The following is a 13982-nucleotide window of genomic DNA, read 5'->3' as shown; positions in this document are numbered from 1 at the left end:
ACATATAGGAGAAATTGGACTCTTCAGAGCCAGTTCCTATGCGGTTGTATTCGGTATCACGGCTACATACTTGTAAGCAGCAGTGATAGCTCTGTATGGTAAAGCAGCAGGAGGGAGCCATCTATTACACGCAGATGCACACAGAGGCTACATGAAATGTCAGCGTTCAGGGAACCCCTGCATCACACTTTAGCTGCGTAAGTGATGGGGACACGGTCATTAGGTCGACACTGAAAAAAGGTTGATATGCCTGAGGTCAAAAGGTCGACACATGCATTCCTTTTTCAGTATTTCATCCACTAGGTCATGGAGGTAGAATAGAATAGTGTGCAGAGTGTAGCGAGGCACCATGCTTGAAGCATGGGGAGCGGATGCGGTGCACCGATACGGTGTCTATATGGACGGTCGACATTCGGTACAAAAAAAAAAACCCCTTGACCCAATGTAGGTCGACCTAATGACCCATACCCAAGTGCTGTGAAGAAGACATATGCACAGGATACATGCTGAGCTAAGTCCCTGGTGCACCAGATGAGGCTATTTAGTACACTTTGCTAGATGTATGTGGACACATCTGTACTAGAGATACAAGGTAAAAGCAGCAAGGTTATAAGGCCTGAGGGTGGGTTCATCTGGGAATACATTATTATTGCACAAATTCCACCAACTCTGTAAGGTAACAATAATACTTTGAGCACCTCTAGGGCATTGTTACCCAATGTATTACATACTAATCAGGCCTTGTAACACTAGACAACACCCTGGTAGAGTTACGTTTTAAGAATGGACTTCTAACCAACCAAGTAATAGGTAGGGTTATAGCTGCATAACCCCTTATAACCCCTTTGCATAGCATATTGGTAGTTTAAGGGTGCAGATATTGGGGGTTATTCTAGTTCACTCCTTCTGGCAAAGTCCCTCTTAAATGGACAAAACCATGTGCACTGCAGGGGGGCAGATGTGAAATGTGCAGAGAGATTTGGGTGAGTTATTTTGTATCTCTGCAGGGTAAATACTGGCTGATTTATTTTTACACTGTAATATAGATCTCACTTGGAAGTAAACCCCCACCCAAATCTAATTATCTGCAAAAGTAACATCTACCCCCCCATGAGTGATGCTTATGAGGAAGTCAATACAACAGGGTGTTTTAAGCCCGGTACACACAGCAATGTGGGTACCCAGTGACCACACTCGTCCCTGGACCCAGTGGAGAATGCACATTAGGGACATTGTGCGTACACACTGGAAGATATTAACATTTTGTCAGAAAAATTCTTTAAAAGGTCATCCAGTGTAACAGTAATGCAGACTAATATTATGCATGTCTTCTTAGGAGTGTAACTTAAAAGGGTTGAATGCCTTTTAACCTAACAGATAAATATATTGGTATTACATGGCAGGCGGTGCACCAGAAGTGGGGTAAGCGGCAGCGCCCAGTGCCGACGGGAGCGGGCAGGTGGCAGCAGCGCGGATGGTTGTGTGGGTGCGGCCTGTGTAGAGTGACCTCTGACCATGTCATACTGTGCAGAGCCGCACGCTGGGATTGGTAACAGCCAGGCAGCGTCTGAGCAGGTGCTTAGACGTTGCCCAGCATTAGATTGCACACCTGAAAATCCCAGGATTGACATCTCTGCCAAACCCCGAGATCCGGCCAATCCTGGGATTGGCTACCCTAATTGAATTTTATCTGTAAAGGATTATCACCTATTAAAAACGCATCTATAGCATTAAGAATGTAAGCTCCCAAAAGCTCTTCCCTCATTTCTACCATCATCTACTCCCTACTATGGCCTCGCTGCTGCTCCCTTGAGTGTTATGCCCTTTAAAGCAGCCATGTTTATACACCTTGTTCATGCCCTCAGATGTTTGGTTTCCCTTTTCTCTATTTTTGTTCATACTGTACTTTGTAAGGTGCTGCGGACAACGTGTGATGCCATAAAAGTAATAATAATACTATTAATAATAAGAATAGCGTCACCAAAAAGCAACAGCACTCATGTCGACATTTTCCCTGTCTACCGTTTGCTTGTGTCAACCTTTTGCTGATCACCTATAGACTGTCGACCTAGACATTGTCTGTGAGCTATACCACACCCACTGGGGTCATATGTTGTGTTGGTCTCCCTGAATTAAGACTAGACTTTTCTGTCTCCACACTTGCTAGTACTAAAATGAGGTCATGAAGGTTTGTTCATGGCTGTCTAATGTTTTAACTGTTCCAGATGCAGCCATATTTCTCTCTTTACCGTTCTACTGTATGGGTTATTATTTATACACCTGTCTGTTGAGATCATCTTGCATAAACACAAGTTCAGAAGACATCAGGATCATGTAGATGAGAAGAGACACAGCAATGCGCTACGGATTAGGAAGGTAATATGATTTCAATCCTGATCTTCCTGCAGACAATTTTCAAGTAGAAGCCGCTTTACCTTATTGCTAAATCTCCTATATTTTAATGTGACAAGCCAAATCTTCATTGAAACATTATAAATATTATTCCTACCCACTCCTATCACTCCTATACATACACAAGCCGTCAAAGAAACAAAAAATAACCAAGTGAATCCATACAAGACCCCATGGGGATACGCAACATAACTTTGTATTTCCTGAATGTTACAGACACTTTGTTTGCCCGTTAAAATTGAACAGCGTTAATGATAATCTGGTACAATGATAAGACTTAGGGCAAAGTCATCGTGCAGATGAGTAATACTCACTATAATCAGTGATCTCTTTACAACGTGCTCAACATTTCCTCTTATTGACATGGTTTTAAAGGACAAACCAGTCAACATAGGTCATGACATTCAAGCACACTCATGGCTGAGCAAATGGGATTCGTTAAACAAGGTTTTGGAAAACTGCAGAAAAATACATTTTGTTTGTTCTACAGAGCTCAGTAAGGTTTCAGGATTCCCCATGTGCTGCAAACGGACACTTTATCAGCCAACCACTCATCACACAAAAGCCTGGAGTAAAGGTTGGACCATGTTATTATACTTGCCCCATGGAAAAGTTAACACTTGTAATGACTTCACATAGGTAAGAGTGCCATACAGAAACATCTTTATACAGTAGCCCAAAAAAAAAAAGACAAACCTGTAGTGTTTTTGCTGTTCTTTGTTTCTATATTGGGTGCATTAGGTCATAGGGCAGTATTCAATAAGAAAAATTCTCCATGCATGGCGAGAGATTTTTTCTCTCACCATGCACTCGCCCTGTTCCGGAGGGCTCGCTGCCACTCCTGCTCCCACTATTCAGAGTGGCGGCGAGTCTTTACCCCTGCAGAGGACGAGCGTCTGCGGCAGGGAGCTGGCAGGGAGCCGGGGGAAGGTGGCAGCCAGGGAGATTAAAGTCTCCCTGGCTGCCCCAGAACATATGTGGAGGGTAGGAGGGCTCCCCGGGACCCAGGCAGCACAAGCTGCCCCCCCCCCCTATAGCCAGCGGGGGACCCAGTATTCACTGCACCCGATCGTGCATATGTAATGATCGGGTGCAGTGAATATATGAATATCTAATGAGCGGCTCCAGAGCTCCGGCCCCCTGCTGGCTGCTCTGTGTAAAAAAAAAAATTAATATTTATAAAAAAAATATATATATTTTTTAAATTAAATATATATTCATGTGCTATAAGCACATGAATAGAAATAACATGCCCCTTCACAGAAAAAAAAAATCCCGATTTTTTTACACCAAAATTAAAAAAAAAAAACTTTTAGTTTAAAAGTTCACATTCCAGTTCTCCATGAAAAGATGGAGAATTGCTACACGGAGAGACACGGCGAAAATCACTTAAAAAGACGGCGAAAATATCACATTGAATAGGGTGGTTCACTTTTGGAGAGCAAAATGCTCCTTCCAACGCGAAAACAGCACAAACTCGCCATAAAACATGGCAAATTTTTCTCATTGAATACTGCCCATAGTAGAGAAACCTCTAACATTTCAGTGTGCACGAATTACTGTAATGTGCCTAGAGACTTGTTCTACACTTCAGTCCTTAGTATTCATTATCATTTCACCTACTCCAGAGGTCACTGCAGTTCATTTCTAAGCACATACTGTATCCATTTATCATCTCTCCAAATTCCAGATCTAAGCTCACCACATTGTATAGGACACATGTGTCAGGATATGGTCATTAGGTCGACACCACTAGGTGGACATGCTGCAAGGTCGATATGGGACAAGGTCGACATGTCATTAGGTCGACATGGTGGGAGAATAAAATAGTGTGCCGAGCATAGCGTGGCACTGAAGCATGGCGAGCCATGCGAGAGGATGCGGTGCACTTTTTCCTGCGTCCGTGTTGACATTTCGGTAAAAAAAAAAAACAGCGAAAAACCCCATGTCGACCTAATGCTTGTGTCGACCTAATGACCTGCGGACCTTGTCCCATGTCAACCTTTCAACATGTCGACCTAGTGGTATGGACCAACTTATGGTCGACCAAATGATCCATATCCCATGTATCTGTACCTGGTGAGTGCCTGTATTATGGGTACTTTCTGCTGATGTAAAGGATACCTGCAGGTATGCGAGCGAATGGCCACATTTGCATGCGAATGGATGTGTTCGCTGGGGACCAATCCAAGCTGAATCGCCCCCTTCATACGGAGAAGGGTGCGGAGTCATCCTTACCGCCAAATCCTGCCTCATGCCATTGCCAATGGTAGTCTCCCAGCCCTAAGAAGACGTGGGTAAAGGGCTACATATTGTACAAGTCATAATGCGGCTTAAGCTAAAACATCCATATACACTGTGACCCTATATGGGCGACAACCCCATAGAAGTAATCACTGCTTATGGTTTGTGCTTACATAAAATAATCGGTAAACACAATAATATAGATCAAGTTTCAAGTTTATTCAACTAAGTGGCATCCCATAAAAGATGCATGCCCTAGCAAGCCATTTGTGTAGAAGAGCAGCTTTAGTTCTACTTAAGAGACTATATTCAGACATTGGAGTATGGTTCCAAGTAGATTAGATTAGATTAGATTAGATACCTCTTTATTGTCATCACCCCAAATAGGGTGACAAAATTCAGTTTAGCATCCATCCAATACAAAACATCAATAAATAAAATACAAGATAGTCCATAGGCAAACCCAACCACCAACTCCTAACCCATTTCAACATTCATTTCTAAAATCGCCCTCGGAAAGAAACTATCCCTCATCCTACTTGTTTTACTTTTCAAGCACCTGAACCGTCTGCCAGAAGGTAACAAAGTAAACAGCACATTTGCTGGGTGGTTCCTATCCTTAGCAATACTGTGTGCCCTACGCAAGCAGCGTTTCCTCTGAATATCATTAGCTGATGGAAGAGGAACCCCCACTACTCGCTGAGCCAATTTTATTACCCTTTGGACTTGCTTCTGCTCTACCACAGTGCAATTCCCATACCACACAGTAATGCAGTTTGTTAGGATGCTTTCTACCGCACATCTATAGAAATTTAATAGAGTTGGTGTCGATAATTGTTGTTTCTTAAGCATCCTAAGAAAAAAAAGGCGTTGATGTGCCTTCCTCACTAGACAATTAACATTAGTTGACCATGTCAGGTCTTCTGAAATGTAAGTGCCTAGGAATTTAAAGTTAGGAACCTGATCCACAACTGTCCCATTGATTTCTACTGGCTGAATTGGTTTAGATTTCTTTTTCCTAAAATCAACGACCATTTCTTTTGTTTTACTGGCATTTAAGAAAAGATTATTGGCGTTACACCACTCGGTTAATAACTGAATCTCACTCCTGTATGCTGCTTCATTATCATTGTCTATGAGGCCTATCAGCGTTGTGTCATCAGCAAATTTAATTATGACATTCGAGTCATACGCTGGTTTGCAATCAGATGTAAAGATTGAATAAAGGAACGGACTTAGCACACACCCCTGCGGGACCCCTGTACTCAGCATAACCGGATCTGTAGAATAGATGCTGCTTTAATAGGAGGCTACAGCTGCACAGAAGCTGGTATCAGAAATCAGCCCTTTTTTCTTAACACAAAGGCTACAGATGAAGAACAGTTAGCAATGAAAGCATGCTCACAAAACCAAGGGCTGCTTTAGGTAAACTGCGCACCCCTTCAAAAAGTAAAAAAACCTCTCAAATTCAAAGTATTTAAAGCAGGCTCAATAGCGTAGAGGCCTTTTCATGTCTAAGTAGTTGATGTGGTTCTCATGAATATAATGTAACTGATAGTAAATCAACGCTTTGTAAATATGGGTGTTATTACAATACCATCACATGTTTCTAGCTGGAACTGCAAAACTCTTTAAACAATGCAGGTATGTGCCAAAACAAATCTCTCAAGACAGGAAGTTTGTGAATAAAAATAATTGTCCCGCAGGAGGAAGTGCCCAGAAACTTCAAGATTGCATTTATCAACACCAATTGTTCCGTCCTCAATTGTAAAAAAAAAAATAATAAAAAAAAATGATTAATTAAAACTAAAGAATAACCTTAAAGCTGCATACATCCATCTAAAAAAATAATCAGATGCTTTTATAACAAGGCAGCTTTCTGGATCTTTTTAGGGTCGATTTGTGTGATCTTTGTGCATACCGTGGTTATATGAAGATTTACAGCTGGCATCTGCATTGCTGTCAGCACTTTACAAATAGTGTACATGTTTAACACATTAGTTGCCAGCTTATGATGCGGGTCTGTAACGAGATGCATTACTTCCCTCCCCCCAACATTAAAAGTAACATAGCAATTAGCGGCCTAGTAGTATGGAGGCCTATATTTAGGAAACTGTTTTTCTCACTTTAGAAAACCAACTACAGAATCCAACCGGTTGGACCAGTCTGATCGTTCTGCTTCACACAAAAAAATTGTATAGCCCAACAATGCATAATTCGTTCTGGTTTTTTAACACCTCTGCTTAACCCCCCCCCCCCCCCCCCCCCTTCACTTTATTTTTAAACATGAACATGTAAGATTATGCAAAATATTGTCCTGCATTAATGCAAATCTCATCCGCAGCTCTCCTCCTGACCATCATAGCTTTAACAAAAAAAAAGAGAGTTCTGTTTACATCCGTAAACATCATAATGATAAAAGATCCGAATTCCCTAGAAGGCGAAAGCTAAAATATGTCTGCCCCCAACATCTGCTTCTTCTCACGTGTGATACTTCCTGAGCATTCAGGAACAGCTACAGATGAACTGGATTTGAGATGAATACATAGGAGACAGAGTTTCCCTACAAACAGGACAAGGGAATTGTGTTGCACTACCCAAATATCACATCCTAGTCTCTGGGATTTATATACTTTTATGTGTTACTGTAGAAGAATACAGAATACGGAAGGCTTGCAGCAGCAAGTTGCAACATATGAAGTATTAAGATTGCCAAGATCATGCTGTTTATAACTGCATCATGTTTCATAAGGCTTGGCAACGCTAAGATAGCAGAAAAAGTCACATTTAAAAATTACTTGGCTAAAAATATTGGTGTTAAAAATACATTCTATTATTAAGCCATTGGAATATAGCAAAACAGAATAGTTCAGTGTGTTTATGAAGGAAGCAGGGGTAAGGGGGGTGGGCCTACAATATTTACGGCACTTTCATGTGAGCAAGGAGCGTAGGTACAAATGTCAAAAGGTACACTATAGGCCATTCCTATGTCAGGCACTAGGTTAATAGTTTTGCTCCTGTGAGGTCATTGGAATACTTTTTGCAGAGCTGCTGACTTTGGAAGGTCAATGGGTCCATCTTGCTCCTGTTTCACCTACCCACAGGGCAGAACGAGTGAGTCACAGGTTACTCCTACCTGTGTGCCACTGAGCACAGGAGAGGTGATGTATCTGTCACTGTGTCACAATCACAGCTTATACAGTATGAATCACTGTCTCCCCGGCAGGTATAGACACACTAACATGACAATGTGGGTGACAGCATGATGAGTGTATCTGATGGGATGGTCAGTGCTAGGAGCTGCTGCACTCTTTTCTGCATGTATTGTGATTAACCCCAAAGGGTGCAGATTGCAGATATCCTGTAGTTATAATATGATCCTTATACATATATTCAGCACTGGCCCTGAATCTATACCTTCAATTTGTCAGAGACTGGTTCATTAGGGTATTATAGCACCACTCATTACAGGAACAGTGCATGATGATATTCGTGCTCCACTCATTGCAGTAACAGTGCATTGCTGGCTGTATACTGTAGTATTAGTGGTTTCCTACTGACTGTAAGGGACAGTGCATTAGCAGCACACTATGCACCAGTGCCCCAGCCACTGCAGGGAGAGGGCACTGGGGTGTTCATGTCTAGCAGAGATCTACGTCGGTCACACACACAAGTCTAGTACAGTTGGCAGCAGCCCGGTGCCCGGGAGAGCAGCAGGCACCCCTAGTGACGCTATTACCGGTAACATGTGTCCTACCTGCACCGGCGGCGCCGCTCTTCTGCCCGTACCTCAGCCCCGGAGCGCCCCGCCTGCTGCCATCCGTGGAAGAAGCGGAATCAGCCTCGTATATGGTGTTCAGCATCTGATGTAGCCCAGGCATGGAGGCGGGTGGGTGCAGGGTGGCGGCTGCGGGCACCAGCTCCTCTGCGCTGAGCGGGCACTGGGGCAGATCGGAGGGATGTGAGGCGGTCCCGGGCAGGAAGGTCACTCCGAGCCCCCTCTGTGCCCCATGTCCCGGGGAACGGGCTCCTGGAGGGCAGCGTGACCCTCGGTGGGCGCTTCGGGCAGGGGGAGATCCGGCGCTGGCAGTGATGTAGCGCTGCAGGAGAGGAAGGTAAATGCCCCGCTCTCAGGTGCCCGGTGTGGTGTCAGCCTGTGTCGCCGCTGCGCTACAGCCTCCCTCACCCGCTGCTGCCGCCCGGAGCTCAGTCACTGAGCCTGACAGAAATAGATCGGCAGGAGGCGGGGCCCGGCCAAAAATAGCCCCGATCCCGTCAGCCCTCAGTCAGCGCCGGCCGCGCTCCCCTCACACAATAGCAGCGGCGCGCATTGTCCGCACGGGGGACTCCGGGGTTGGCTACGCCGGGGCCCAATCAGCACTTAGCCCTCGGCTTGTCCCGACACCACATGCAGAGCTCCATCTGCTGCTCTGAGGGAGTGCGTGGGGTCAGCGCAGCGTTCCCTGATGTGTGTCCCACTACATGTAGGGGCGGCGTGTGTATAGCTGCTGGGTGCTGCCCCTCGTGCCGTACTGCTTAGAAGCAACATGCTGCTAGGGAACTCCTCTGTGAGTTCTGTCATAGGGGGTCAACAGTGTCTAGGTTGACAGTCACTAGGTCAATCACTTATGACTACAGTCACTAGGTCGACACTGACTAGGTCAACACCTGAAAAGAGTCGACATACCAAGTATAGCATTTACAGAAAGTTGACACAAGCTCAATGTCGACATGAACATGTCGACACTCAAAAGGTCAACACTTCATTTGTGTGTCTATGTCGACTTTTTTTTTTGCAATGCCCTCGCAACCTGACTGACAGGAAGCCAGCATTTGGGGGTGGAAACCTGCCATTTCCAGGAAGTGTATGGATAATCGCAGGCGTGCTAAACGCGCCGCTATAACAGTTCCTGTTTCGCCTCATTAGCAAGGCGAAGCAGGAGGGGACACCGACAAGATGTATCAACATCTTGCTGGCCGAAGCGGGGGAGCGCTAACTCTCCCCTCAGGCGATGTCCCTCCTGGAGACAGCACATCAGTTAATACTGATGCGCTGTCTCCTTCCCCTACCCGGCTGACTGCACATGCGCAGGATCTCCCTACTCTCGCGAGATCCCCAGCGCAGCTCAGCGCCAGCAGCAGGGACAGCGCTGTCCCAGCTGTGGGCATAGGGCATCGCCACCTGCAGCTGTCGAAGTCGATAGCTGCAGGCGGCGGATTGGTCAGCGATGCTGACCGTTCATAAATTAGGCAGGCGGACACTACGAAATATCGTAGCTGTGCTATGCCTCCTGCCCCACAGCGCCGCACACTAGACACACGCTCGGGGGGTGTCATAGATCAGGGGAAGCGCTATCCCCTGCCATAACGCATGGGGATATTGCATATTCCCCTGATCGCCTAATAATAAATCTACCCCTGAGAAACTGATTGCAGTCGTCTGCATTTTGCATAATGGGGAAAAGCTCTTAATAACCCCCTAGGTCAAGAGGTACACAAGTTCACCATGGTCAAAAGGTCGACAGTAAAAAGTAGACAGTGCTTAAGGTTGACAGGTACAAAAGGTGACATGACGATAGTTGTCACACAACAAATGGTTGCCATAGGCTTTTTAATTATTTTTTATGTTTTTTCTCGATTTTTCCACCTAGATTATGATTGGGAATAGTAACCTTTGGTGAGTGCAGCGGTAACAGACTGCGCCACCTTGCCCCAAACATGGCGAATGAAGTGAGTACATCTTAGATATGGTTAAACCTACAAAATTACACCCTAAAAACATAAAAAAAAACTTGTGCTGATCTTTTTGTGTCAACCATTGTCATATGGACCTTCTAACCCCGATGACCTTATCCACTGTCTACCTTTTACCTGTCCATGGGCCTAATTCAGCATCAACCGCTAATTAGAGAATTCACAAATCAAGCCACTGTCAAACGTCTACGTATGCGTACCTTTGACATTACACAGTGACTGAAAATACGAACGGATAGCAATCACAATGTAGCCGCAGTTTGACTAACAGGAAGCCGGCATTTGGGGGTAGAAATTTGCCATTTTCTGAGTGTGGTTGGAAAAAACGCAGGTCTGTCCAGTCATTTTCAGCAATGACGCAGTCCAACTTGTCTCAGTCGCAGATTAGTGGAAGCTACAGGTGGCTGAGACTCTTTGATGTTCTAGGAATTGCGAATGGATCGTGTTTAGCGATCCATTCGCAATTTGGCATGGGATGTTTTTTCTCTCTGGGTACTATGCTGAATTAGGCCCGATATTCTGACCTTGATAACCTAATGCATGTTGACCTTTTGGGGTCAACCAAGTGACTGTTTATTTTTGGGATTTTCAACCTTTTTAAAATCATACCACACTAAACAAATTATTTTTAAAAGAAAAAATAATATATCATTACAAATATATTTAGTATCTATCTATCTATCTATCTATCTATCTATCTATCTATCTATGGCTAAATATTCCTCACCTCTGAGGTGAAGTACCACCAGTGACCACTAGAGGCCACTCAATGGACCTAATTACTCCTTAACAGAAGTGAAAGCAAAATGATCTGTTTCAAACATGTTGGTAGGAATGGCCATCGATTGCAAAAATGCAACTGACCATCGATAGTGCATAACTATTCAATGGATGACTATCAATGTTTTTACATATTGATGATCATCCATTTTCTTTGATTGATTGGCCTGTTAGTCAGTAAAAAGCTCAGTTTTCCCTATCAGCAGCAGGAGCATATATGAGCTCTGATAACACAGCACAGAGCAGCACTAGACGGCACAGCAAGTATGAGGAAGCAAATCTGACAGCCGCTTATACCACACACAAAATATAAACCAAACATATTAATTTTATTACAGGATGAATCTTTGTGTTCATAAGGGCAGATGCAGGAGGACACCAAGAGAGCAGGAGGTCCTTTTGCAATCTCCGTCCAGGCCCCCTCCTTGCTAGCACGCAGAGCAATAGACTCTAGGCATTGGGGTTGCCAGGGGACCATAGTGCTGCTGCCCCAAAGTCTAGTCTTGTGAGCATGTGCAGGTATCAGGAAAAATGCCCACTGTGCCATTTTCCAGGTGATTTGGCTTATGCGCATGCTGGAAACACCAGGAAAATGTCAGCTGCACTATTTTTCTGATGGTTTCTGCAGCATTGCTGCTGCCGACACGGAACTCTAGAGATAAGCATTGAGAAAATAGATCCAGTATATGCAGTGTTGGCCCTCTGGACTCCAAGGGCCACGTGCACAGTACACACTGCACTTATCGTAGATTCACCAGTGAGCAGGTGCAATAAACCTGGGAGAGTGACTCGTCCTCTTCGCTCTGCTAACGCCCATCGGCTCTCCTGCCGACTTATTACCTCCTCCCACTCCTACCTCCAAGATTTTTCACATGCTGCACATGCTGCTCCCTTACTCTGGAATTCTCTACCTCTCCACCTCAGACTCTCCACTTCTACACAGAACTTCAAATGGGCTTTTAAGACTCACTTCTTCACTAAACCCAGCAAACTGTCCTCCTAACCTTCCGTTCCTCGCCCTGTCTACCACTCCTGTGCCTGCCCCTTCTCTTTAGAATATAAGCTCTCACGAGCAGGGACCTCCTACCTCATGTGCTTTTCCTTTCTTACTTCAGTAGTCTTTGACTGCACCAAAGCACGCTGTTTGCTGCCACCAGGATACTTATGTTGCAGTAATCGGCTGATGTTCCTATAATCATTTACCCTGTACTTGTCCTGTATTGTCTTCAACTGTAAGTCACTGTTTTCCTGTTTTGATTATGTGTACTCTGTAATTGGGCGATGCAGAACCCTTGTGGTGCAATATAAAGGATGATGATAATAATAATAATAATAATAAAAAGTTGAGAGATAAAATTCCTACCAATTGGCCCCCAACTGTCATTTTTTTAAAACAACTGCTCATGTTTACCACACCCAAAACCCAGAACCATGAGCAGTATATGAAGAAGATTGCCCATGACCCTAGACAATGCACTTCCCATAGCTAGAGGAAACTCTGGGGTCATTAGTGAAGAGGTTGCTATTGCAGATGGGCTACTAACAAATGCATAAAATATAACACAAAAGCTTGAGACAAAATAATATATATTTTGAGGGTCGTGATCCGGGAAGATTTTTAGGGCTTTTACTCATGGAAGATGAGCTGTCACCCAGAAATGTCCACTGGTCAACATTGACAGATGATTCATTATAAAAAGGCTTGGTACTTATACTGCAACAGTTCATCCTAGAGTGTGACTCACTGATGTCTACTTCAAGCCATATTTTTAGTACAAAACTAAGTTTTCAAGCATGAAGTATGCCACACAAACAGTCTGTCACCCATTCCCACATAGATTTGGCAAAGCGATAAAACAAACAGATTCCATTAATATTACCAGCCCACTTTTCCCTCTTTCACTCATACAGAAACAATTTTGATGTGTAAAACATGAGTTTGGTGAAATATTTAATTCTCAGCTAAAAAGTTGGAAGCTTTAGGAACTTTACATGAATTTTAGGGCTCAATAGAGGCATCCATCAAGGCTGGAGGAAAGGAGATTTCACACACAACGAAGAAAAGGGTTCTTCACAGTTGGGGCAGTTAAGATTGGAATTATCTGCCAGAAAAGGGTGTGATGGCTGATTCACTTCATTTATTTAAGAAAGGGTTGGACCAATTTTTAGCGGAGAAAGACATCCGGGGATGCAATCATTAATTATAATGCATAGTGGGAGGTTCAGTAGGGTAAATATCAGCCAAGGGCTTAGGGAATGCTGGAGATAGGATACTACAGATTAATTTTCTAAACATATATAGAGTAGAATTCCAGACATGGTAAAGAAGGCAAACTGATAAAAACAATACATTTTAATCATATATATTATATAATAAATTTTAATTTGAAATGTTTTTAAATTTAATTCAAAGTACGAGTTGAGTCATAACATTTTTTATTCCCACTCCCAAATATCAGTTATTAATGGTCAATACACAATGTTAAAAAAAAGTGTTCAGCGGAAGCTGCATGCACCTGGCTTACTACTAGCTAATATCATAAAGGCGCACACTTCCACGTGCACTATACTAGGTGCAAAACATGTTCTTCCAGAAAATTCTATTTCCGCTTATAATCATGTCTATATAGCCCACCAGAAGTGGATCAAAGTGATGAGAAAGGGTAAATTTACTAAGCGTTCGATCTATTATCTTCTACGGGTGTGGTATAATTACCCGACAGTCGGGATTCCGACAGTCATTACTCAGACATCGGAATCCCGACTACACAGCGGGGGGAGCGCAATGAAGC

General features: G+C 43.9%; 1 protein-coding gene across 6 annotated transcripts in view; it reads right to left on the bottom strand.

The window, feature by feature from the left end:
- HDAC7 (histone deacetylase 7) overlaps nt 1-13982 on the bottom strand; it is a 346438-nt gene that overhangs the window by 94663 nt on the left and 237793 nt on the right. For 2 of the 6 annotated variants that reach the window (XM_083169503.1, XM_083169506.1), the window contains exon 1: nt 8414-9090. The exons of 1 other annotated variant lie outside the window; for it this stretch is intronic. In XM_083169503.1, coding sequence (XP_083025629.1) covers nt 8414-8537 — 124 coding nt within the window. In that variant the 5' untranslated portion in view covers nt 8538-9090. Of the gene's footprint in view, nt 1-4536; nt 4619-8413; nt 9092-13982 lie in introns of those variants that run through there. 3 more of the 6 variants (XR_014469779.1, XM_083169507.1, XM_083169504.1) reach the window with 3 other exon arrangements.

Source organism: Crinia signifera, chromosome 2, assembly GCF_055691185.1.
Source record: "Crinia signifera chromosome 2, ASM5569118v1, whole genome shotgun sequence".
Lineage (NCBI taxonomy): Eukaryota > Metazoa > Chordata > Amphibia > Anura > Myobatrachidae > Crinia > Crinia signifera.
This window is presented reverse-complemented; position numbering and strand designations above follow the sequence as displayed.